The sequence below is a fragment of the Arctopsyche grandis genome, chromosome 7, assembly GCF_051622035.1.
Source record: "Arctopsyche grandis isolate Sample6627 chromosome 7, ASM5162203v2, whole genome shotgun sequence".
NCBI lineage: Eukaryota > Metazoa > Arthropoda > Insecta > Trichoptera > Hydropsychidae > Arctopsyche > Arctopsyche grandis.
In genome coordinates this window covers 18,932,060-18,959,689 of record NC_135361.1, presented here as the reverse complement: position 1 = coordinate 18,959,689, position 27,630 = coordinate 18,932,060, and the positions used below count along the sequence as shown (strand labels likewise).

The window sequence follows — 27,630 nt, the reverse complement described above, 5'->3', positions numbered from 1 at the left end:
AATGACATGGGATACACGACTCATGTTCAATGCTATCTGGAAAGGCTAGGCGGTTAGTATTCTTGTTTATTTTGTACGTGCTCAAAATACAACGCCGATCGGCATCGGTCAGCATTCAAAGGGTCGGTACTCGTTTTCCGCCACGATGCGCCGATTTGGGGAAGGTGAAGCACTGCTGAAATTGTTTCTGTTCCATGTATGTAGATATGGAAAGGTTTTACTGGTGGTTAGATGGTTGGTTGGTTGGTTGGGTTTGTTGGAATTTGATTAGTTAGTTTTCGGTCGCGCCGACAATGACACAGTTTTCCGTTCGACTTTCACTCGGTCAGTTTGCGTTTGGCGCGCATTATGTATTATTATTGTTTCGGGTGCGGCCCGTGTGTGTATGGGGGTGTCGTCTCGGCTCGGCCAATAGTATCGATTGTGAGCGGGGGCGGCGGCCGTGCGCACGTGGCAACGCCGCTACTCCCACGTCAACACACGGAGACCGCGGCGGATCTCCTTCAAACCCTACTCGGCACTCGCTACTACTAACTAGACTTCGTTGGAGCATTCAAATTGTACCTACCTGTGCCATTTGATATGGCGTTGCATTCGCTTTGTCCGGCTTCGTGGAATTCCGACTGTGCAAAGTATCTCGCTCCGATTTTGGGATGGCTTGGTTGTTTTTTGTGAGAGGCCGTTGACACATAGAACGAACTTGGGGACTCTGGACATTTTTATTGTTGTCTTGCACTTATCGGTCGGTGTCCTCGCATTATGAAAGATTTTGATTTTTTTTTTATCTAGATCTTGATGTAAATATTGCATAATTTAAGCTGAGCTTTAAAATCACACACATCTTTTTTCCAATTGTATATTTATTTAAGGATACTTGGGAAAGGCGGCATAGCCGATGAAGCCATGGGGTTTGTTAGTACAAATATCAAATAAGATTTAAAAAAACAAAAATCGAAATGAAATATAAATCAAGAAAACAAACTGAATAATCGTAAGTGAAACATAAAAGAGGGTTGTAAAAACGAATGCCTATACAAATACTTATTCTTATTTTTAGGAATTTATCAAGTATATTTTTAAAGAGGTTTAAGGCGTAAAAACACACCGATTCGATTAAGGCACGTAGTAAAAGGCATCTCAAACCGCAGGATTATTTTTCAAATATGGGAATCACCGTTATCGTTCACTGTCAAATCTATGTCAATACAAAAATTTTAGATGCCGTAGCATACATATATTATAAAGCTAACGTTTTACACGTGCAAAATTATCTTTCTGTCACGTGCCTCTGTGTGTCTGCACCCTTAGGAGGTTAAGGGCGAAATCACACCGGGAAGAACGGCACGTTCTTAAAATATGGGATACACCGTTATCGATCACTGTCAAACAAAGATAAATAAATTCAAGGATACAATTTTACCGAAAACACTCCAGGGGGTGATTTTGCGACGGTGTGTGCTGGGCGTGCCATGAATCTGTCTGTGCCAGTCAGCCATCTAAAAAAGCCATGTGCCACGTTAATCGCTGTGTTTTCGCCCTACGGCTAGAGAGGATACTAAATTATTTTTTAGTCTGGTAGCATGACTTCTCATGAGTGTTTTTGTTGAACGTAAGTAGGTTAATAATTGGACACAATTATTGTAATGTTTATTTATAATTTTATAGACTTCAATTAGATCACCTCTCATTCTTCTCGTCTGAACAGTGGAAAGATTCATTCTTATCAATCTCATATCGCGTGAAAGTGATTTAATTTCGAAATGCATTATTGTAATTCTTCGTTAGACTTTTTCTAACTATTCAACGTCCTTCTTAAAATGAGGGTTCCAAATTCCAGTTTTGATCTAATATAAATTTTGGCCAAAAGCTTGGTAATCAGACAATCAACATATAAAAAAAAGAATAACATTTTTAATGCATATGAACCTCAATTTAAGGGATTTGGACACGCTTTGTCTGAAGGAAAATATCTTTGATCAATATGTTTTTTTGTAAGTGGTGACGTACATAGATGTGAAACTTGAACATCGAACGCCGGAACGCTATACAAAATATAATGCACTCTTAGAAGTATGGAAACGCTGTATGCTCGGCATAATTAAGCGACGGAATACGTCGAGAGGATAGTTGATATAGTGAAGCGAGTGAAGAGATTGAAATGGCAAAGGGCGGGACACGTTAAGTGGACAAAAAAAATTCACGAATGATACACGAGAGAATGTAAAAGGGTGCGAGGAAGTCTACAAAGGAGGTGCGTGGATGGAAATTATGTAAATGTGTGGGGTCAGATGGATGAGATTGCTCCAATCAAAAACGAATTGAAGCATTTCTTCATCCAGCATTGGATAATGAATGGATGATATATAATGTAAGTCTTATGAAGAAATTAAAAATTAGGTGACCTCACATGCGTATATAAAATAATAAATTAAAGTTGAAACGATGATATAACATTTGTATGCCAATGGAAAATGTGCGGCTTCTGTATTTTTTTTTTTAATGATATTGTAGGTGCTTTTTTTGTAATAAAGAAAGTAAAAAAACTTTGTTACAAGGATTTGTACTGGAAATAGTACTGCTCCTACATACATATATTTGTTTTCTAATGGAATCAATTTGTACCAGGCTTTTTTATTGATTGTACTAAATATTATCATGATAATTGCTAATGCTAATATCCTGATAAAAAAACGTCATCTATGACAACACATTCAGTCAAGTAAAATATTTACTTTCAGCATTTTACTTTCGCTTTTCAATATGTATGCAATTGTAAACATTGTTTGTTTTAAAAATATTCCAAGAGTCTTATTACAAACATCAAACTCTTCGAGTTTGTTTTTACCGCATGGCTTTCGTTTTCATTTGCACTCGTTTATATATATCCGCTTGATCATAAAATATATTTGAATTCATTAATAAAATCAATTTATATTAATTTGTATATCGGCGATCTTCAGTACGATCCCTTAAAACATACACGGTTAAGTCATTCTGTATTGTACAGCTTGCGTTTAAATAATACTTTGCATATCAAAAATCATTCAAATCACCTTTTGTTTCACGCTCGCGCCGGATTGATTCGTACGCTCATCGCGTTATAATTTTTACGCACTTCAACACATCGCTATCTATATTTATTCGTCGTTCGTAAATATGTACATGTTTTTCCGCAATACGCCTGCCTGCCTCTATACATATCTCGTTCGCATCTTATCTGCGGTTGTTTGTTTTGCGTGCACAGTACAAAAATAAACCGCTGACTGCAGGATACGTGCGGCGGATCGGACGATTGACGAAACTATCACAAAACACAAGAATATTACGTGCGAAACATGCGTATATATTTTTCGTTTTCTTCAAGGTGTTTCTGTGCAGAGTGCATGCATATACACACTCACACACACGTGGGTGATGAGGTGTCGAGGCACACCGGTTGCGCGCGCGCTCCTAATCAGGCGCGACGACGGGGTGGGCTTGACGCGGAGATATCAATTAGGCGGGGAACGAGGGGGGTGTGTGGGGATATGGGGGCCGGGGGGGGCGCCGGATCGATGGCGGCTCCACCCCCGCGCCACCCGCAAGGTCGCGCCGCCGCCCCGGGGCGCGCTCCCTTTGTTTGGCCATCTTTGCGGCCGGTCCCGCTCTCACACACGCACCAGTCTTGCCAGACATATCAATAAGCGAGACCAAATATTCAAATGTGGGTCCTGTCTCCCAATGAAACCAGAGAATCAGCCGGTGTTTTCAGTCCCTTTAGTTAAGTTGAAGTAGTCGAACGTCTTGAATCTCCGATTTGTTTGAATCGTTTAGATTGAACGTGTGTGTATGTATGCATGTATATATGTATGTTGCACGGTTTGTGGTAAAATATGATGGGGGGCGCTCTCACCCTCCCCCCCCACTGACTTAATCGAGGCAAAGGAGATTAAATGCTCGGTGGCTTTGCCCATCCGCTTCAAGTTTAACTTATCGGAAATGTAGTATCAAATTGCGCACATTGGTTAGTCGATAAGGATAACACATGTGTGTACATAAAATGTTGTGCTCGTGATAAGCAAGGATCGTAGAATTCAAGACGCTTTTTTCGTCGATAAAATATGTTGGAAAGTTACGAGTATACTTCGGCGCGACCGTGCTATTTTCTAGGAAAAAGGACAAACTACAAAGCTAGAGAGCAAAAAAAAATTTTGGCCATTGAAATTGAGAATGGTTAGCACGCTGGCGCCGATATTTAGTTATGAGTGGAGTTAGGCGCCTGAGTGCGCTAAATGGTTCACTATTATTAATTTTTATTTTGCTCTTTAGAGAGGAAGAAAAAGGTTAACAATAGAAACAATAGGGAACCCATTTAGCACACCGAGGCGCCGAACTCTAGTTATGAGCAGAAATCGGCGCTGAATCGATGCTTTTCAAATAACAATAGACGGCTCCATTAGTGTTCGAAGTAAGAGAGCAAAAAAGCATGTTTTTTTTAAGAATTTGACAAGTGAACCATTTTTGTTACATTCGTCTCTATTTTGCCCAACTCTCATCCGTCTCACCCCACACATTTTCTTATTTCGTCCCACCTTTTCTTTTGCGGCTCTCCATTTTAGCCATTTACATTCTCTCGGGTACCATTTCAGCACTTCGTTTGCCCAACTTTCGTCCATTCTTCTAGCTCCCTCCCATTGCCATTTCAATGTATGCACTCTTTCCACGATATCCACTATCCTTGTCATACCCACGTATTTCGCATCCTATGTATATCTCCTCGCTATACCGAGCATACGGCGTTCCATACTTCTTGGAGTGCATTAGATCACTGGCGTTCAATTCCAAGTTTCACATCCATTCGTTAACACTGGCAAAACACATTGATCGAAGATCTTTTACTTTTGCTTTAAGCAAAGTGGCATTTTTGATTTTAAAACGGTTGATGCACTCCGTCCTAATTTTATAGCCGCATCTCTCACAAATGCATATATATGTTCGGTCCAATATATTTTTCATCATAATATCTAATTCATTTCGAAGATTTAGATTTTTCACCTGCACTTTTAGTAATCGTATATTGACGATCCTCATCCCTTAACTAAGCGAGATGAAATAATCTTCATTCAGCTTTAAATTTATTGTTATACTAAATGTCTGATTAAGTAACATTATATACGCATACATAAGTATGTATGTATGTACACTGCGAAACCCAACATGTATAAGTGCATTCACATATGGGTTTGTCGTAAATATGTATGTATCAAACCTGTCCCATACGCGTCTCAAATACTTTGCAACTGTCATAAATGCTCTCAAGATCAAGGGTCAAAAAGTCGACCACAATTCAAAACATCGTTGTAAGTTTTATTGATTCAGTTAACGCGTTAGAATGCAGTTGCATAATAATGCCTCGTAAAATACGTTCATTGATGGATGATACGTGTGTATAAAGCAGCGATAACGTCCTTCGAAAAATAACTGTAGAGAAACAACAGATGTTTATTATGATATTGGACTCTATCGTAACCCCACGCTTAAAGTCCTGTGAACCTTTCGCTTTGTTCCCGGTCGACGGAAGGGTTCGTCGCAATTTTTGCGCTGCGTAGTTGGGTCGACGCCCCACCAGGGGGTGGTGAGCCCTTCTTCCGTAAATGGGCGCCTCATTTGAAATGTCAGTCCCGCGGGCGAAAAATAATTCGTGTGTGGGTGGCCGGAGGGGTTGGGGGTGGTTTAGGGGTGTCATATCGATCCCCCATGCCGGAGACGTCGACCCCGCGGTGGCTAGCGGCGCCGCTCCCGAACCGCCAATATCGATTGGGGGCGCCGCCCCACACGCACTACCCACCCACCACCACCCCCACCCCCACCCCCCCATTCCACCACCTGCCCATCATATTCAAAACGTAACCGCAATGCACATTCCTGAGCTCGTCTCCCCATCGAATCTCCCCGTGGGGATGACATTGTCGGTCGACAGGACTTTCGTTCGGGGCTGGGTGAATGTTTTCCCGATGTTGGACACGTGTACTCGCTATCTAACGCGTGTAAACCATGCCACCGACATCAGAACTTTTGTTAGGGTTCGATTTTAAACCGGAGGTAACGGAAATGCTCTTTTCTGTAGTCTTCGAACTTTTGTATGGGGGCTGGCAATTTAACACTTTTTATTAAATAGTTATGAACAAAATATGACACGGCTTAAAAAAGTACAGTTGTATAGGGATTTGATTATCAATGGTGCATTCGACCTTGTATAATGTAAACATTGAGTGTCCTACACTGCTCCTTCAATTTTTACTTTATATATGTACGTAGTAACAATAGATGAAGTTTTGTGATCATGCGAAAATTCGAACTCGAGATTTTGACTGATTCGAACTCAGAATCGATTACTGATCACGTTTTAATGATCTAGAAAAAAATGTGTGTGTGTGTGTGTGTGTGTCTGTGTATTTTGGGGATTTTTTTTATCAATTCTAGTGTTTTTTTTTTCTTCAAAGCTTACCTAATAGTATTTTATCGTGGTCGTGCAGAGGGTTTTCGAGATCCGAGTGAAAAATGCGGGAGTGGTAGAGGTAGTTTATTGTTCTTAATCCGTCGGCCTGCCAGCTCCAAATGAAGCACGGAATAGATCCGCCTAATTATACACAGCGTGTACTCTCATCATAGAGAGATCATTGGTCGATGGATCGCGAGATCACCTTATTGGTCGTTGCATACGGTTTATTCATACGGCACCAATGCGAGATCCGGTGATCAGCGCTAATAAACCAGTGGTTGACGAGCACCAATCACCTTATCTCTACGTTACAGTATTATTGCATACTTAATCGAACAGTACATACATACGTTTTGTAAGAATTTAGGAATGCCTAACAGGTAAACTCAAATGCGCCTCCCTGGCCAATTTTTATAACGTAAGTCGCTGAATTACGAGACACTGCATAACTCGAAATTAACAAGACATATTTTATTGTACATAAATCATACTCAAATAGTGGTGGCATAGTAGATAGGATGGTTTTTAGCCAATTTAATGGAGGAACCGTTTCAACAATGAAATCAGAAAGATTGACAAACTCGAATAGGAAATGATCGACTTGGAGCACTAAGACTAAGCAGCATTACAGATAATATACTCGGAATAAATTCTTTTCAATCGAGGTCAATTCACGGGATCGAACCCGGCCACCTCTCGATTCTAGGCAAAAGCCCAACCACCGAGCCATGCTGCTGGCTATATATGTATTTATATTAAAATTTTGCCATAGTGACATTACAGAGTGGTTCCAAATCGTCATCATTTTTATAAGCCTCTTATCAGCTTGCTTTCAATTTTTTCGTCTTGACATATTTGGGTTCTTATTATTTAGTACAGTGGTACATGTGGAAGAATGGACAGACGACCCCAAATAAATTATATTAAAAAAAAAACCACTGACAATAATATCAAAATAGAAATAGTAATATATTTTTTTGTCCATTTATTGAATTTGTAGCAAAAATATATGTATTCATTTAATAATCCCTCTACCCTCGATTGGATATTTTGTGCAATGTGGTAATATAGTATTTGAGGTTTCAATTTTAGCCTTGATAAAAATGTTTGCGTTTCAAAATCTGTCCTTCTAACAATCTACATAGGTGATATTTTGCCGTCGAAAAATGCACGTAGACAAGAGTATCATATTATAAAACTCCACCAGAGGTGTTGACTTTCTTTTTGTCTCGGATTGTTTAACCATAATTCAACGGCTCATGTTCAGCTTAGCTAACGGAGCCTACCCTCCCCAAAGCGTTTCCGCTCAAGAGATCGGTCTCATGATACCGACCATCTACATACATTTCACATACATACATAACCACAGTGCACTTAAAGGGTCAACGGCCTTTGTCAAAAAATAAAAACAAAAAAAGGAAATCCTATTTTTATCCCTCAACTTACATATAGGGGTAGTAAGAAACTTTCGGTTTCTGTTGGAAAAAAATTGTATAGCATTTCGTAACATTCTATAATGTGTACCGTTAAAAATGTAATTTTTGAATTTGAAACAATTTTTTTATTTTATCGTCATCATTTTTTTAACTTTGCATAATCGGCTGCTGAATACCTCCTCGACGCGCTTACTTTTGTTTCATGCGCTTTTTTTTTCGTCTGCCCAACGCAGCTCCTTCTGTCTACATTATCTCGAGTACTATTCAAGCATCACTCCCCCGTCTACCCTTCAACCAGTCACCTAGCTTAAAGTTTTGATCATTGCCGTTTCTTTTTCACCAGTTCCATTATGTCTGCCTTTTGCTTTTCTGAACGTACGTGTGTGTGTGTGTGTGTGTGTGTGTGTGTGTGTGTGTGTGTGAGCGAGCGCGTCCAATGCAACCTAGCAGGATATGTTGACATTCACCGGTAAACATACTTTCTACAATTCCACTTCGGCGAACGTTTCTACAGACAGAGCAGTTTTTAGGTGTGCACACATATATACATACGTACATACATCGAAAAGATAAGGGCAACATTTTCGCAAGTGCGATATTATTGCGTGGCGTATAAGTCCTCTAAAGTGGGCGCGTGCCTTTTACCAACTCTGCACAGACAGTGTGTCTGTCTGTCTAGCTTGAATTTTCCGCGCAAAACTAACACGCTCCGATGCAACCGCGAGTCACGCTTTCACTTTGTCCGCCAACGTATATCTTCACTCCATTTTTACCCACGATTTTTTTTCCTCCGAATTTTCGAGGTACTTGGTGCTTTTTTATTTTCGTTCTGAGGAAAAATCGCTGTTTATGTGTGTGGTAACGACGATTTTATGTAAACACGGCGAGTTCACGTGTTTCGAATTTGGAACGCGTAGCGTTTTCTCGCGAATGCAATTGTATTATTCGAGACGTTTCCAAGTAATTTCTCATATGCACGAAGACAATAATGCTTAATATTGCGTTCCTCCGCCTCGCATTTAAGTTCGTGAAAGTGTAATGAAATTTTTCGCTTCTGGCGTTATTTTTGAGAATTGTTCGGTATGAAATCCTTCTGTTTATTAATAGGTAAACGTTACACTCGCCCCCTCTATCGACACCCACCAGTTATACTATAATCGAATTTCACGCTAGTTTCATTCATAATTTTCGACGTTTCCTGCTCGGCAAGGTCATAGTTGTCAATGCCTACTTATTAAAAAAAGCTCTTCATTTTCTAATATTTTATTTTATTTTTTCGTTTCAGAATGTGAGCAGGGCTCTTGGGAAAGTGGCCTCTCCTACGAATGCCGGTCGCTACTTTTCAAAGCCCTCCATAATTTAATAGAAAGGTGAGCATGGGTTTGATCAATATTTAACTTTTGTCTGTTTTGATTTGATAATTCATAGCATTTGCTGTAATTGTGTGGTGGCGCACGAATGTTTGCACCTTCTTTTTTTTTCACCTACCTACTACTTTTATACATTTGAATACCGGAAATAAAAAGGGCCCAAGTGTCAAAAAATTTAAAATCGGTTTTATGCCAGTGACAATGTTTTAAAATATGATCAAGTCCCCAAAATTGTTTTTAAGTGTGTATCAAAAGCACGTTTGTATTCCTTGTACAATGTAATGACAAAAACCGATGTATCTCAAAATCTAAAAAATACAGGTCTTTTTTCATTTCTGGTACTCGTTTGTAGTTACAATATTTTTTTGATATTTTGACCCCTTTCTTTTTTATCATAAATGTTTTTGTTTTGTTCAGGTGTTTACTATCACGAGACTTTGTTAGATTGGGAAAATGGTTTGTACAGCCTTATGATGGAGATGAAGAGGATATTGTCAAAAGGTATAAATTTGTTTTATGGGTTTTTTTTATTCGTTTCATTATTAAATTGAATGAAAAAAGGAAATATTTACATTATTTTATATAAAAGCTTAAATACTTAACCTCAAAACACTTTTTGTGATTCACATGTAAATATTTCTCTTTTGTTAATCATAAATTTATTTATTGGAAACTTTTTCTGTTTATTGTTTTTGAGTATTACATTATTCTGATTTTTAAGTTTCCTAGATCATGTTGGAAATATCTGTGTACTTTTTTTAAAAGATTGAAAATGTACTTCGTTCCTTTCCATACATTTTTTTGTCATACATTTGATAATTTTATGTGATAACAGAATCATCAAACTAATTCACCGTTGTAATTCTTTTTCAGCTGTTGGCATTTATCATTTTCATTTGCATTTTTCGTACACGGTGAGAGTACGGTATGCGCTAGTGTTGATGTTAGACAACATCCTCCAGTGCGACGACTTTCCCGCTTACGATCCGGCATTCATCAAACCAAAGGTAAATTTATGTTTTTCATGTATTGAAACTTTTTTGAGTTCTTGTTTGTACTAAAAAATGTCTGTTTATTTTCAGTAATCCTAGCACCATTTGGATTAGCGGGTACCTTGATCAATCAAGTTAATAATGCATGCAATGGAGGAAACTCTGCGAATAATGATGCGGGTGCTGCTAGATTACTTGATGCGTGGCGACACTTTTATCCTGTTACCAATTCCGGATCTGAACCGGTTACGGTAGAAGTAGCAGTAGGTGGTGCACGTATGCGTTATCCCGCGCGGTATGTACTTCTGACTGAAATGGATGATGGAGAACCGCCTATTCCACGTGCACCACCTCCTCATGCTACTCAATATTTACCTCCTCGTACATCTGCTGCTCTTTCTTGTAGAACTCTCACTGATCTTGGTATTGGTCAACAGGTATGACGACTTCGTTGTTCTATTATCCACCCTTAATTTAGTTTCTGAACATTGTTTTTAATCATATTTTTATGTGTCTTAGGAGTCTGAGCTGGTCGGTGGCAATGATGTGTCTGTGGATATAAAACCCACAAAAGATTGGGAATTTGTCGACCCTACCCGGAGAGCCAATTGCTGTTGTTCTAAGTAATTTTTTTTTCTTTTCAAAATTTTCTGTCTAAAATTTTTTTAATGGTATTATATTGTTATTTTCATTTTTATTAGATGTACAAACAATATCATGGAACAAGGTACACCTGGTGGAGGTTCGCCTGGCAGTTGTGGAGCATTATCACCACTTCCACCTGCGAGTGCTGGAGGACCTGCGAGTTGTGGGGTGTCGACGACGATAGCTAATTCACCCGCAGCACCCCCAGCTGCACCCCCAACTCCGAGAACTGCTGCGGCTCCATTGCTATTGCCGCATACGCCCGCGCCTACGCCCCCGCCCCTCCACCCTCCAAATACACCAAGAACTAACTACAACCAAGTTAGTACTGTTCTTCATCAACATAATATGTTGTTTTATTAATGATATTTTAATTATTATGAATGTTATTAAAATAGGGTTCTGTGGGATCTCCTGCTGAATGCTTAAAAAGACCAATCTTAGCACTTCAAGAACCAGAACCTGATCCTATGGAGGAGGAAAGACCCCTAGATCTACTCTATGACTATTCCACTCTTCATGCTTGGTAATTTATTTATTTTTTTAAAGTGATCTATATATTTTTTAGTTAATTGCGAAGCTTTACGATTTTACAATACTAAATCAATTGTGAGATATCTTTTTTTCGCTATACAATTCATATTTGCCCATCTGGGAAACACGGTTTTATTTGAGATTTAATTTAAACTGTGAGACAGAATAAGGGTACATGATTTGTTTTGTTATTGTTTTTTGGTCGCATTAATTTTTTCGTTACATTTTCTTATAAACAACGGTTTTTCAATGCTGTTTTTTTTAGGTTAAACCATCCAATTAAAAAATTCAAGCACGAGGAAGGGCATGCTGTAAGTGTGGGTACTAGTGGAGAGGCGGGGGCGAATTCATGGGGAGGCTGGTTTGAGCCATCACCGTGGCGGAGAAGTGAAGATCTTTATGCTGGGCACAATCATACGAAAATGGCTCCTGTGGAGCCACAACCCTGCAACGGTTCTTTACAATCGTATATAAAAACAGAAATCAAACAAGAACCCAATCAAGTAAGTCATTTTTTTGGTTTATTTTTGAGTAATTATTATCAAATAGTGATTTCTTAGTATATTTATGAATCTGTCTCTTGTTAGGATGATACGAATAAAGAAAATAAAAATTTATTCACGTCAGATGGATTACAAGCATCATATAAAGATCTTGAACAAATTTTTGATAACTCGGATGATGCTAGTGGCGATGAGACAGTTAGACTCGTAAGTGTTTTGATTGATTGTATTAAAACTAAAAGAAAAAGAATTAGGATGGGTATCATTGAATTTTTTTTATTGTTTTAGTTACAAGTTCATACACCACCTGATTCTAACAAAAGTATAGCTGGATGTGGAGGAGAGGACAGTGTAATAACGACTATCGGCAATATGGGAAGTATAGCCCGAACTAATAGTCGTGCATGTCCAGTCAGACATGAGGAATTATCTAAAATGTTTCCTACGCCGCCTTCATTAGAACATAATCCACAACCATCACCAGTTGCCTTTCCTTTACCCGAGCCTGAGCATCAACCATCGCTAAGTTTGCGATGTGGCTCACCACCAGACGAGCCAATCGATGTATGAAATTATTAGTTTTTATTCAAGGTATACGTATTTTTGTTTCCTATACATTTATTCTAACCATTTTTTTTATTTGCAGGATTGGTCTTTCGTTTTCAAATCACCAACTATATGTAAATATGTAGGATCTTCAAAATACGCTGCGTTGTCTGGTTTATCTAGTACAGTACCACCTTCACATTGCATATATAGACCATCCTGGCAACAGCAATCTTCTGCACCAGAACCTCGTGCGCCACAAAGACCTCCTGCTTCTCGCACTCCCCACCATATGGCCAATCTTCATAGGTATATTTTTAACAGCATGTGAAAAAATATGGAATCAACAAAAATTCAATTGATTAATTTATTTTTTGTTTTATTTTTAGTGTTGGTACAATATCACAACCTGCATCAGTCGGTGGAGTGTCTGGTATAGGAAGTGCCCCACCACCACCTTTAGTGCCTACTCCATCACCAGCTTCGAGCGCTCCACCATCTGCTCCAGCTTGTGCTCTTTTGTTGAATCTTCTTCTTGCGGATACTGCCCTTAATATATTTAGAGATCACAACTTTGACAGCTGTACCATGTGTGTGTGTAACGCTGGTCACAAGGTAATTATCATTTCAAAACAAAACTCTAATTTAAAAAATAAAATACTTATAAATAAATTTGATTATTTAGGTGGTTGGTAATATTCGTGGGGCTGATTGTGGAGTTTACCTATCTGGTGGAGGCGGATCACCGGCTTCTCCAGATAGTAATTTGGGTATACCTTCACCAATGCCTGCTTTAGGTGATAATGGGCTTTTGGAAGAAGAACCCATTCGTTGTAGCTGTGGTTTCAGTGCAGTTGTTAATAGAAGATTAGCATATCGTGCTGGTCTCTTTTATGAAGATGAAGCTGAAATTACTGGTAAGTTAAATATTATAGAATGTTGATTTGATCTTCAAATGTAAATTTCATTTTTCTTTTCTTCATATTTAGGTGTTGCAGAAGATCCTGCCAAGTACAAAAAAGAAGGTGGTGCTTTTTGTGATTCTAATAAAAATGTTGCTGCTTCATTAGTGGAATTAGTGAGAGAACAATGTGGTGTGTTAGGAAATGTAGCAAGCTCTTTACATCTGGCAGCAGCTGAAGCATCCGAACGGTCAAATCCAGAACCCCGCATCCATCTACTGGAGTATGCAGATTGCGGTGAAGCAGCTGCTTTAGCGTTAGAAGCAGCCGCTGGACGCTCTGCTCCCGCTGTACACAGCTGGCCTTTCTTAAGAGCTCCTGCTCCAACTTGTGGCCGTGATGTAGTTCGTGTTATGAGACGACTGCAACCTTTACTTCAAGACGCTATTCAGAAGAAATGCAGTACCCGAATGTGGGATGCTGTTGCGGGACCGCTTACATGGAGGCAGTTCCATAGGCTTGCCGGTAGAGGCACGGAAGATCTTTGTGAACCTCAACCAGTGCCCACGTTACTTGTCGGTCATGATCGTGATTGGGTCTCTTTATCGCCACATGCGATTCATCATTGGGATAAATTGTTATTAGAACCGTATTCATACTCGCGTGATGTTGGATACGTCGTTTTAGTTCCTGATAGTGCTGTTTTAATTTCAAAAGTACAATACTTTTTTCGAGATCTTTCGGCTGCTTATGAACAGTGCCGTCTGGGTCGCCACGCACCAGTGGCGCGAGTTTCTAAAGATGGTCTTTATCGAGTTCCTTGCACATCTCGCAGTGAACCTCTCGATGACTGGTTCAATGCATTACCTGAAAATACTTCAACGGAAATTCTCAAATTATACCATCAGGTAAACTTTCATTTCACCATGTTTTGTAGAAATTTACGATATATTTTATGATAAATAATATATGTATTCTTTGAAATTCAGATATGTCGAGGAATATTAGCTCCTGCGTTGAGTAATGTGCTGCTGGACCGTACTTTACTTAATGGTGAAGGTACAGGGGGAGCTCGACCACCACCCCCAGCTACTCCTACGGAGAGACCTGCTCCTTCACCTATGGCACCTCCTTCTACGCCTGATCATCCTCCTACACCTACTGCTCAACAAAGTGATCATGGTGAGCTTAAATTTTAGATTTATCAAATATGCAGCCTCTTTTTCACGACCGTTCCATTGAATATAAATATTTTGTCATTACTTATTCAGAAGCAGATGGTAATTCCAATCCAGCTAATGCACCTGTCGGATCATGTATAAGTGAAAGTGTTGGAAATGATGATGAAGAGGGTAATGCTCCATGTATCGTTGTGTACCTGATTGAACCGTGTTTGGGTGGTGATCGTCGTATCGCTTGTCTTGCTATGCTACGTTCCGCCGCTTCTCTACTTCAAGTTTTACCTGATCATATTAGACCTAGTGTTACAGTTCAGGTATTCATTTTTCTTTCAATATTGTTATATTATATATATGATATGTATGACAATTTTTATATTTTGTTATTTTTGTTTTTAAAGATGATATCGGCTGAAAGTATATCTGAAATTGGTGCAGCCGCTGGTATGGGAACATTGGGGTCTCGTGGCGTTCGGCGAGCGGCACACCTTCGCTCTTTAGCTTTAAGTGTATTTTCACAATGTCGCAGACAGCTTGCACACACAACCAGTATTAAATCGCTCACCGGCTTTGGCACTGCTGCAAACGCTGATCTGTTCCTTAAAAATAAAGATGTAAGTGGATAGATATGTTTTTATTTTAAATCTTCTCGTTAAATTCTTGCTAAAATCTTACTTACTTTTATAGGAGAAAAACCGTATGCCGTACCGATTATATGCACCACCATATGTATTAGCTCCGCCGAGACCATTGAAAGATTTCGCGGAAACTTTTGGTCAAGCAGCACCAGAGCCGTGCTCTGTTCTTTACCTATCATACTGTTTATCTTCTGATCAGAGTTGGCTACTTGCAGCCGCTACTGATGGTCGAGGTGAAATATTAGAAACGTGTACTATCAACGTTGATGTTCCTGGTAGACCACGACGTCGTCGAGCACCACCAGCTCGTCGACTTGGCCTTACTAAATTAATGGATTTTACCCTTGGTGTTATGAGTCAATCTGTACAGCCCTGGAGACTTGTTGTCGGGCGAATTGGAAGGATTGGACATGGAGAATTAAAAGGTTCAGATTCAGAATTATATTTTTATTTAAAAATGAAGTTTATTTTATTGTTACTAATTTGATATCATAACGTTAAAGGTTGGAGTTGGCTACTTTCTCGTAAAAACCTTCTGAAAGCTTCTACTCAGCTCCGTGAAGTATGCGCGAGCTGTAGCCTATTATACCCTGGTGGAGCGCCTTGTATTTTGAGTGCGTGTCTCGTATCGACGGAACCCGATTCAGCATTGCGGCTTATGGCTGATCAGTTCACTCCCGACGAACGTTTCAGTCAGGCTGCTGTTGCCAGTCAGCTTAGTACACCTCAAGACGTTACGTGTACTCACATATTAGTCTTTCCTACTAGCGCTACCACTCAAGTAACTACATTAATATATTTTGCTATTTTATTTGTATTCAACTGTATTTATTTAATTTTTTTTATTGTGTTATGTTATAGTCTTCGCAGACCGCGTTTCAAGAACAACATATAAACGGACCCGAATTGGGAGATGATGAACTCTTCTCTGCGTTGGATGATGACATGCAAGATGGAATAGAAAGTATGAATGACTTTAGTGATATTTTCAATGGATGGCCGTCGGGAATGCAAAGTCCTAATGTCAGTCCAAAGAGGGAAGGTGAAGGTACTTCCCGTCCTGGATCTCCGAGTCGTCCAACAGCCGCACACGGAAGGCACTCACCACTTTCTGAAGACGGCAACACTAGGGTTAGTAGCGATAATTATAATAACTTATTATACGTAAATTTTGAATTCGACAAATGTCTTAAATATTTATTTTATGTATTTTAGTCTGGTGGAAGTGGTGCGTGGGAAGAAGTTGGTGCATTGTTGCAACAACCATTGGCCTTAGGTTACCTTGTAAGCACGGCTCCATTGGGTCGAATGCCACGTTGGTGGTGGGCAGCCTGTCCACATGCCGCTCCCGCTTGTCCCGCTTTCCTGAAGAATGCCTTACATTTGCATTCACCGGCCGTGCAACAAACGAGTGATGATTTTTTACAGCAGCCTCCTTCTAGTTCGCCTCAACATCCTCTCGATTCGCACTATACCACTGATGTACTTAGGTAATGTACCCTTGAATATCTAATTTTTATACAAGTGTGCGCTACTTTATATAACCGTTTCTTTATATTTTGATTTAGATATGTTTTGGAGGGTTATAATGCGTTGTCGTGGCTCGCTTTGGATTGCAACACACAAGACCGTCTTTCGTGTTTGCCTTCACACGTTCAAGTGCTCATGCAGCTCTATCACCTGACTTCTGCGCTAGTCTAGTCTCATCATTCCTTACCGTTCAGCTGATTGAAAAATTAATATATATATTTATATATAGTTTTTTTATTTAATTTGCTCAGATTAAAAGAAGAAAAAAAAACACATTTTTTACCAGTTTTAATACACGAAGTATTATCAAGATAATAGGGACTTACATAAGTTTTAAGATTTGATAAATGTATGTATTTGATTTAAATATTGTTAATCAAACTTTAAGGTATATACACAGACATGGTACTTGAAAATTTACCATTACTGGAGTGAATATCACTTAATGCATCAATATTCTGCATATGTTAAAATTTTTCTAATCTTTCATGTTAATTTTTATACTGTAATATTATTTGTAAATCTGTGGGGAGACCATGCATAATAACGTCTATTCTTTTTTGCTGTCAACTGTATTTAAAACTCGTCTCAATTTGGAATCTCATGAAGGTCATCGCTGAATAACGATTTTATGTTCATTTTCTTTGTCGCATTCATAGGCTCCTGAATTCACAACTTTCTAAGTAAACCATATTGTAATTGATACGGCATATCTCATTTTAATTTCACTGTGTGAAATAGAAATGTAATCTAACTGTTCTTATCATCAAATTGAACTTATTTAAAAATTGTGTTTCTGAAATACGACACAGTATATTATAGAACTAGTTAAATATTGTTGTGTAAGTTTAATGTGGGACCACAGAAAAATAATTTGATTTCAGCAGACCATCTTTTTAGAATTTTATACAGCAAGTGTTGGTTCACTTTTTTTTTTTGATTTTTTTGTTTGCCAAATTTTTACATATGCATATATCTTACTGCGGAAAATATTGACATTGCTTATCAATGTCAAAAATTAATAATTTAAATGAAGATGCAACTCCGATGGTGATATTCATTTATATTAATTATATTTATTACAATGTATTTAAGTGTGATGGTGAAAATGAACTATTGACTTGAATCCAAAGCTAATTTATTAATACATCATTATTATGAATTAATGGCATTATATTGTATTGTATATGTGCATATCTGAGAGCATGCTGTCATTAGTTAGTAAAAGGTTTCATATTACTTTTTAATGCAATTATTTATAACATCTTTTCTGATGTTTTACCATTTCGTGCATTGTAATGCGAGTGAACTACTGCATGATGAAGATCTGAAATACTTTTAAGACTGTATTCGGTAGTGCTCAGTTGGTGTCTGCTGACGCATAAGTTATCTGAAATTGTATAATGTTAATAATTAAACTCTAATGGTTTGTATAGTTAAAAATCGTATTGCTGTTAAAGTTAAATTTATAGATTTATTTGAGAGTTTAAATATTATTTCATTATTATCATGCCGTTTACTGGTAAATACTTTATACAGTATGTATGAATTTGTGATCTACAATGTATAATCTATTGAGGTATTTATAATGGTCTCATGCCAAGGGGTCCTGTTGCTACATAATATGTTTTTATTACATTCCTTTTCTTTGGATATGCAATAGATAAATGGAATATGAATTAGAAACATTGTTATCTTTTACTTAAAGTTAATTCGACTGAAATATAAATACATATATTATTGCCTTTTTGTTTTTTCATTTGATGATATTAACACTTTGTCGTCTGAGAAAATATGTTTTAAATTAAATTGAAAATCGTTGGTTTATCAATTTTTAGTATTTTTAAATATTAATAGAAAGATTAATTGAATATAGTAATATTAATGTTTTCAAAGTTGTATTGAAATGTTAGAATAAAATTTTATAATGTATCCAAAATTCTTCACATCCATTTTGAACAGAAAACGTAGAAATCGCATCTTAATGATCAATATAGGTCTCTATTTTTGTATTACGAAATGTGAAAATAATGTTCATTAGGTAAATCATGACTACGATGATCTTTTACTTATTTTTACGAATCACTCATATTTCAAATTTATACATTCAAGTTCAACAGACAGTAAAGTGTTAACCTGCCCTGTTTTTTTTGTTTTCTTTCATATTTCACGATCATCTTGCATTCCAAAGATATACATCTTTCTATAAAATAAGAACTGTTTTCTAAACAAATCTATAAAGTGTGAAAAGAGATTAAAAAAAAACATCACGAATGTGATTCTCCGATGTTGATTATAAATTCTAGATATTGTAATTTTTGGAAAACAAATCGTTGTGTAGTTCGTGAGTATTGAACTTTAAAACTGACAAACTACGGCTTCCTCACGGTCATACCTTTGACACGGTTCGATTCATGTCATCTTGTTTACGTAATTCCCAAATATTCCGTGCACTTATAATTTGAGTTTCGTTTTTTAAAATTATAATGTGTAATTAAAAAACTGTGATTTTTTCATATGATCAAAAATTCTCAAACGAAGAATTTACCGTGGTAAGATATTTAAATGAAAAAGTATTACTTTTTAATTGTGAAAATACAGTATACAGATAAATTGATTACTTTTACCAACCATTTTTTTTTTACACAATTTATAATGGAATGATTTTTTGCGATGAATTTTCTGTACATTTAAGTGATTCTTGTGTAATTTGACTCTGGAATTGTACATGCCTTTCTATGGTTTTTGTTTTTTCGAAACAGGCTCATGACATTTATTTTTTATTAATCAAGGAAGAGTAAATATGCTTCCATGCATAAGCGTGCTAAGGATGATTTTGATGTATAATGAAACTAATCTCAATGTGAATTCTTTTTTAATGAAATGTAACGAACTTAATTTATTTTTTTCTACCGAATAATATATTTTTTAAGAAAAATTATTTATTTGCAGATAGATATTTATTATTATTGTAGATTTGTTTATTTTTTTGCAATATTTTAAAATACAATGTAATGTCGAAGATAGTTTAAAGTCGTCTTTGATTAGTTATATATTGTATCAGCTTTAAGTTATTTTATTTTCTTAAATAAAAGATACTATTGACTCTCTGTTAAAATCGATATAATGTATATTAGAGTCCTAACTTCATTTTCAACTCACTCGGATATTTGTCACTGTCATCGATTGTTTTTTTTCACTTCCAAACGTTAGCAATGGGACATTTTATACTGTGCTGATTACGAGTACAATTCAAACGGTTTTCCTTTTAATACTTTTATCAATTTATTAGAGCTCGATCGACACATCACTGTTGTAATAACTCTTCACCTTGTCTTTGGACAGATGCTAACATTTCTCATTCACCATTGCTCTGCGATACCGATCGGCCGTTTAACTTAAGACAATTCGATTGCTTTGTGAATTTTGATTTTGCGCTTATGCATTTATGTATGTAATTGTTCCTCACGAGTATGAATTTGACGTACATTTTGCATGTAAATATTAACTTATTGTGATCAATTTGTTATTTACTCACGAAGAAAACGTCAGTGGGTTTGTTGAAATTCTTCGACGAGTTTCTTAAATGTGCTGTGTATGAGTGCCCGCATATGTATATGTATGTTTGTATGCATCTCGTTTGTTTAAAAGCAATAACAATGCAAAACCGCCTTACTGTTTGCCAAATGTTCTGTGTGACTATATATAGTCTATAAAATATTACCTTTAGACGTCCCCTCACCCTCCGACAAATAATTACACGGGGGACAGGTGGGTGTGTTATTAAAGTTTTTTTTTTTTTTTTCACTGATTGTTACAATGTTGATCGACCAAAGATGATAGATGCCGGATTCATTCGTTCACTCGGTTGTATAAACAATGATCACAGATATCCAACTGTCTCGTTTTCGTTGTTCGCTCCATTAATGTTCTTCCCTGTTAAATAAAGAAACTTGACGTGCCCAAATGATTTTTTTCTTTGATAATTCTAATGATGTAAGACCCGAAATGAGATTTTCACACGGTAGTGTTTTGACGTGGCGACGACTCGTCAAATTTAAATTCGGTATGAAACGACCTGTTTAGTTTCATGTTAGCGTCCCTACGTTTAGACGGACGAGCGTATTTGGATTGATCATAGCGACATGATAAATTTAAACGTGTACGGTTGTACTAACGTGCGCGATTAGAATATTTATTAAAATTAGCCAATTAATCCCCTTTTTTATATTTTATTAACTCAATATTTTAAATTAATCGTTTTATTTCGTTTTTCTTTTTCCTCCATTCATATATGTTTTTATCGCCTTTTTTCTATTGAATATATATGTGTATATATATATATATATATATATATATATATATATATATATATATATATATATATATATATATATATGATTTAAAAAAAGGTTGATTGTATGTATATTTATATAATTAAAATTAAACTAAAAAAATGGATAGTGACAGATTTTAATTTTTTATATATATATGGATGTGAAGCCGGGGCCAAATGTAATTACTATGTTGTGTGACTAGGTGCCCCCCTTGTGTGCAATCGGCCGATATCCGTCTGCTCCGCTTCAGGTTGTCCTCGCGGGGCGGAGGCTGTGGTCTATGTTATAAAAGCGTCGGGTGACTGTATATAATGTTTTTGTTTGAACATTATCATGCGAGTGCGTGCGTGTGTGTGTACGAAATGTGTGTGTGTGTGTGCGTATGCATGTATATATGTATACTCTTAAATTAACTCGACACTGCTTCTAGACTCGGTTGTTTTTTTCTTTTGTACATATATGTAAATTTAAATATTAAAAAATAAAATAAAAATAAAAAATACTGTTTTTGTTATAGAAATTGTCAATTTTAGGGAATTGGGAATTGTATATAGTTCACAGATACAGACAACACATGAGTTGTAGCTAGAGCAATCATTAGAAATCATTTCAAATACATGATATTAATATAACTTTATAAATAATTATACATAGGTAATTACGAATAAAAAAATATTACATATTTAATTTTTTGACTTTTTATTTTCCTTAACAAATTTGAGGAAAATATCTCCACTTATGTAAGATAACCTGTTACATGCCTCCCAAAAATTTTCCTCCTATAGTATTAAGAATTATAAAAATATATCGAACGCAACATATTGTAGCTTGGACGTGTAGAGGGGTTTCTGAGATTGGAGTGAAAGACGCAGTGAGTATTGGTAGAGTTACTTTATTGATATTCCGTCAACGATCCATCTCCAAATGAAGAACTAAACCGCCGGATACACAGCATGTACTCTCAGCAAGTAGTCATATGTCGATAGGTCTCAAAACCTTTTTGGTTGTTGTATACTGTTTATTCCTATGGCAAGGCCTTTTTAATCTCTACGTTACAGTATTATATATAATAAACCCTTCTATAACGCGCTAGATAGGCTCATTAAAAAGGTGTAAGAAAATAAGTTACATTGTAACAAGTCCATACATGATGAATGCTGAACACCGAACTCGGGACTGGGACCATCCTCTGTTTGAGTGGGTTCTCAAAGGGCGTTATAATTAGACATTGGATGGTCATTAGGGCGATTTACTTTTGTTGCGCTATGGCTATTGTTAACGTCGTAGAAAAACTTTTTTATTGCTGTCTTGCATTCAATATTGTTGGAACGTGTATTATTATTTGCCATGACCAGCTGCCCTCTTAAGTTGTTATAACTAGAGGTAGGACCGGAAGCGTGCCGTTTATTGTTCAATTGTTGTAAATGCTTTGTAAAAAAGGTTCGGCGAACTTTTAACAATGCATTTACAACATTTGAACAATAAACGGCCCCCTCAGGGTCCGGGCTTTAGTTATAACCAGGGCTGTGAAGTGGGATCAAAATTTACTGACCCCGACTTGTTATAACAATATTTTATAACTCGACTCTGACTCCAACTTGAACGATTTTAGTAAGATTGACTTTTCTTGCCAATGTATAAATTGTTAGTAATAAAAATAATAGCGATTTTTTAAATTTTAAAAATTAAATCACTAAAAATTTACATGTAATCCAATTTATTGAATTATTGGTTATGAAATAGGTATACAAATAAAAAGTAAGTACATTCATAGTGTGTGTATGAATTTCATACACAAATAAATCAATGCAAAATGAGTATAAAAAAAGTATGAGACTGAGGAAACAACCGGTTTTGGCCACAAAACATCAAAATACCTGCAATTCAACAATTTTATTTACAATGTTATTTAAAATCATGATCTTTATAAAGGAATTATTAAATTTAGATTTATTAGTGGATTTACTTCAATAAAATAGGGGACTAGTTGACATATACTGTAATACTATTAATTAAAGAAAATGATGAAAAGGAGTCGGAATCAGTTGATTTTTTACGATTCTAACTCCGTTTGAAATGCTCCGACTCCACAGCCCTGGTTATGACTTATTAGGCTAGGGATTGGAACAATATTCATTAGTTAAATGAAACATGTTTTTATAATCCTTTTTGCTCTCTTGTTTTGAACACTGATGGAACGTTAGTTATGATGTTGTTTACAATCGCCCTGACGAATAGTCAAAGTCTATTGTACTTGTATTGTTTTCTTACAATTTCATTCTTTTTCTTTATTATTTTTTCTTAATAATCCTTATTTTTTCCGTTTTCTTGGGAAGCATGTAGCGCGTTATTGGAGGGTTGATTATAATTAAATCATACAGATCAATTTTCATTTTCATATAAGTTTTTGTGCATTGAAAACTTGAAATATAGCACAGTATTGAAGGTAATGTAATAATTAGTAACTCCTATTTATATATCTTAATGCTTGAAAGCAGTTATTTATCTTTTGAACTGATCTACTCTAGTTTTAGTCCTCCGGAAATATTAGATGGATATTGGAAGACATCGTCCGCATTCGGTGACATTTTGGAAAAAATCATATACTATATTCTCAGACAATAAGTATAAGCAGTACTTGGAGATTGGATTTCTGATGACTAGCAAAGTTAGAAAATCAGACACACGGGGAAATATAAATGTCCTTATTATAAGACTCAATTAAGAAGACTGCAATCTGCATCGACATAATAAGGTTTCACATATAGGGACTGCTAATAATACAAACAAAAATGCGAATAAATAAATTTTATTTATAATTAATACTTGCATATTGTATGTAGTATGCATGAAAAAATACATAAATAGATATATTTTGCAATAATTAATTTCAAATAATTTTGTGATTAACTCTCTCTACTTTTGAGTATATTTTTTATTGTAGTTATAATGGTACAATAAAAGAGAGACGGCATTACTTAATATGCATAATTTTAGGCAGAGTTCATATTTACCAAATTTTGTCTTCGTAGTTTGTATTTATATGTCCAAACATTTGCAAATATATTTTTTTGTAAATCACAAAATTATTCAGAATAATGAGTATTACAGGACTGAATCAATAACATTGACCGATCAAAAAACGATCGATTGAATAAATATAGTGTTTGATTGAAAAACCTATCGGCAAATTATTATGATTTTTTACAAATCCAAACTAACTTGTAGGAATGTACAATGAAATGAAATAATTATGGTCAGACATCAGGAATACTATGGCAAGATTCAATCATATTATTATTAATATTTCGAATTCATAAGAATAATCCAATTTTTTTTTATATTTGCAATCTTATATATAAAATAAAGTGCAATGGCAAACTGTGTTTAACTCTTACTGGCCACAACTTTCATAAAAGTGCTGATAGAATTAATACAAACTAAAAAATACATAACCTCAAACTAAAATGAAATTAAAAGTTAAAAACTATGTACAAATAAATATTAAGTCAATAGATGTCATTTTAAAGGATATATTAACATTATAATCCTCAAATACTCAACCATCCTTACATATAACGAAAAATGGTAAAAAAAAAAACACCTAAATTTGTATATTATACATACTTACGGTACAAATTTTATTACACTGTGATTGTTTCAACATTAGGAATTAGTTTGTAAACTTAAGGATAAAGCATTAAATAATACAAACATATGTAAGTCTTGGTCAAGGAATAAAATATAATGATATTATATGTAGTTTTTAATTCGAGCTGAAATTAAGTGCAAATAATCTCAGATGTGATGGGTACCATTGACGAGTAAGTAAAAGTGTTAAAATAATTAAAAACTAACATGTCAATAGGTGCTAAAATTGAATAAGTGGTTTTTCCAAATCGGTTTCCTGTTTCTTTTTTCTAATCCATTCTTCACGATCCTGCAATATTTGTTTGCCAAACATTAGGTGAAGTTCGTGGAATGTTATATCTTTGTGTGAACTGTTCTGTGCCTCTGTCCCCGCTAAAACAAATTATATCCATTTTAATAACAAATTAAATCTAAAACCATAAATAAAATAGCGTGGAACTTACCAGCAGTAGTCTGTTTGGACATGCCGGCGTCTTGTACTCTATTAAATGGATTATACCGCTGTTCTCTAGGAGGAGCTTTTGGAGCATCGTTGAGACTGCTTTTCGGTGTCGATTCTGTGATTGTAATACAAACAAAATGTGAGCAAACTTAACTCGTTTGAAATATATACAAAATAAAAACAAGTCTACCTTCAAGTTCATCGATTTGCCGCTGCAAATCAGCGACCATCAATTTCATATAGTCGAATCCGGCACACGCTAAAGCCTTCATCCAAAGTTCCATCGAATCTTGGCTCTCGGCGCCCAATACATATGCTCTATCTTGCATTCCATGGAAGACGATTTTGAACGTGAACAATTTATCGTCATCGTCCAACTCTGCAATGTGTCGAATTGTTAAGTACCAATGTATATTTTTAAATGCAATTATGCAACTGTATACTAACCTACTCTACAACCGACTAATATGATAACTCCGGCGGGTTCTCGGTCGTCTTTCTTTTCGAAATAAAATAGTAAGTTACCCTTCAACACGAACCAACGTCTGACGAACCCTTTACTCGATTCTTTCTTATTTAGCCACCCTTCTCGATCAACGGGGCTCGTCGAGCTAGCGATTCCACTGAGCACTTTCTCGTTGATTTTTAACGCCATTAATTATTTAAGCGTATAACTTTTCTAAGAATTAAATACTACAACCAAGCCGGTCAAATTCACTATATTTACTCATATTTTAGGTTATGTTTGTTAAATTGTATAAATTTATAATCTCCTCAGGTTTTGGTATCGTGTTTAAGTACAAGTTTAATATATACTATATACAATATTTATTATTTATATATTATACAATTTAATTCGTAAAATTCTGTCGAGCTTAAGTGATGGGGGCCCCGCAACAGTGATTTTAAAGGGGGCGCGCCCCATCCCGATTATAAATGTCACCGGCGCACCACTGTCATATAGTAACCGTAACATCTCAACATACGGCCATGCTTTTGACATTTATAAAAAAATATATTACATTTATTTTCAACACTAACGTTTTTCTACGAGTCAAAATTTTATTCCAATCATTAACGTTAAGCATTATTGTTCTTGTTTAGTGGCTAGGCTCACACTTCACGCTCACAAACTAATTACACTGAGCAACAAAAAATCACGTTTTTGAGTTACCAGAGCGGAGACTAACCAATCTTTACTAGGTTTGACCCGCTGAATTCGTATATGATATTGATTTTTGTTGGTGGGTGATTGTTTACGAGATATGAGCGTTTAAAAAAATGCGCGATTTTTACAGTTTTTTGGCTTTTGCGGTCTTTAACTCAAAATTTAGGATTGTTACGCTCAAAGTGAGTATTGGAATCAATAGTCAGATATTTTTCCTATTAATTGTTATATTTCATTGCTTTAAAATACTTATAATTAATTGTCTAGCAAATTTTAAAAGTCAAAAATATATTATTTTTACGGATTTTTTTTTGCTATTTTGCATTTATTTGGCAATTTTTTTATTTCACCACTTTAATAAACATTGGTTTTCTATCTCAATATATTTTGTTTTTATCTAAACTTACTAACTCGAGCGGTAATTGCAATTTAAAAGTTTTTTTGTACTCTAGCTTTGTAAATAGAGCCAAACCGCCCCGATTCCTGGAAAAAGCAGTCTCTATCCGCAGTATACTAATAAGTAGTCACCGGAGCCTGAGGGGGCCGTGTATTGTTCAAAGGTTGTAAATGCATTGTTAAAGGTTTGCCGAACAATGGATAGCACTGTGACTATTCTACCTCTACTAATAAGAAACATGAACATACTAAACTTGAAAAGGTCACCAGGATAACCGCCGCTACAAAAATCGAGTGCGCGGTTCTCCCGGAGCACAAAAATTTGGCGTATAGAAAAATCGGCGTACAGAAAATTGCAAATGTTTTTTTAATGATAATAATAAAAATCTCGTAAAAAAAAAATCGCGCAACATCATTTGCGCAGTCTTCTGTTTACCGTTAAAAATATAGTTGTCTAATACCAATAATAAAACTTTGTCAATGTCAACACATGATTTCATCTGGGGGGAGGGGGGAGGAGTCTAGGTTGAAAGGATTAAAATATATTTATTCCAAATTCAAGTGGTCATAAAAAATATTTAGAATATATAGAAAATTTTAGATGCTGTTTTGTTGTTAATTACCGTAAACTGAACACATCAATGTTAGTTGTTATTCAAATAAATTGTGAAATGAATTTCAATTGTTTTATTTTTATTTATATCAAAATAACCATTGGCAATAGACTTGTATTGTACGGTATCGGAAATCCTGAAAACATTTACTAAAAAAATATAAATAGAGCAATCGTTACTGTTAGATGACTGCTGATCGTCTTGCGAACTGACGACCCTCTCGATTAAAGGTTAGTAAATTATCATTTTTAAGTATGTATACATGTG

At 35.9% G+C, this 27,630-nt stretch overlaps 2 protein-coding genes across 2 annotated transcripts in view; one reads left to right on the top strand and one right to left on the bottom strand.

The window, feature by feature from the left end:
* Window positions 1–17,009, top strand: part of skd (mediator complex subunit skuld) — a 55,569-nt gene extending 38,560 nt beyond the window's left edge. Inside the window, exons 3-24 of the mRNA XM_077434939.1 lie at window positions 9,203–9,287; window positions 9,705–9,788; window positions 10,161–10,294; window positions 10,370–10,716; window positions 10,799–10,902; window positions 10,981–11,245; window positions 11,323–11,450; window positions 11,724–11,961; window positions 12,046–12,168; window positions 12,250–12,525; window positions 12,608–12,816; window positions 12,897–13,122; window positions 13,193–13,424; window positions 13,497–14,317; window positions 14,399–14,591; window positions 14,681–14,904; window positions 14,989–15,201; window positions 15,275–15,650; window positions 15,729–16,006; window positions 16,087–16,356; window positions 16,441–16,715; window positions 16,794–17,009. Of these exons, the coding sequence (XP_077291065.1) occupies window positions 9,203–9,287; window positions 9,705–9,788; window positions 10,161–10,294; window positions 10,370–10,716; window positions 10,799–10,902; window positions 10,981–11,245; window positions 11,323–11,450; window positions 11,724–11,961; window positions 12,046–12,168; window positions 12,250–12,525; window positions 12,608–12,816; window positions 12,897–13,122; window positions 13,193–13,424; window positions 13,497–14,317; window positions 14,399–14,591; window positions 14,681–14,904; window positions 14,989–15,201; window positions 15,275–15,650; window positions 15,729–16,006; window positions 16,087–16,356; window positions 16,441–16,715; window positions 16,794–16,926 (5,234 nt within the window). The 3' untranslated portion in view covers window positions 16,927–17,009. The remainder of the gene's footprint in view (window positions 1–9,202; window positions 9,288–9,704; window positions 9,789–10,160; window positions 10,295–10,369; window positions 10,717–10,798; window positions 10,903–10,980; window positions 11,246–11,322; window positions 11,451–11,723; window positions 11,962–12,045; window positions 12,169–12,249; window positions 12,526–12,607; window positions 12,817–12,896; window positions 13,123–13,192; window positions 13,425–13,496; window positions 14,318–14,398; window positions 14,592–14,680; window positions 14,905–14,988; window positions 15,202–15,274; window positions 15,651–15,728; window positions 16,007–16,086; window positions 16,357–16,440; window positions 16,716–16,793) is intronic.
* Window positions 17,010–23,885: 6,876 nt separating this feature from the next.
* On the bottom strand, window positions 23,886–26,156 carry LOC143914303 (sesquipedalian-1-like). The gene is made up of 4 exons (XM_077434478.1): window positions 25,633–26,156; window positions 25,376–25,564; window positions 25,187–25,300; window positions 23,886–25,115 (listed from the first exon to the last, which is right to left on the bottom strand). The coding sequence occupies exons 1-4, from the start codon at window positions 25,838–25,840 to the stop codon at window positions 24,964–24,966; spliced, it is 663 nt and encodes a 220-aa protein (XP_077290604.1). The 5' UTR covers window positions 25,841–26,156; the 3' UTR covers window positions 23,886–24,963.
* Between the last annotated feature and the right edge of the window lie 1,474 nt (window positions 26,157–27,630).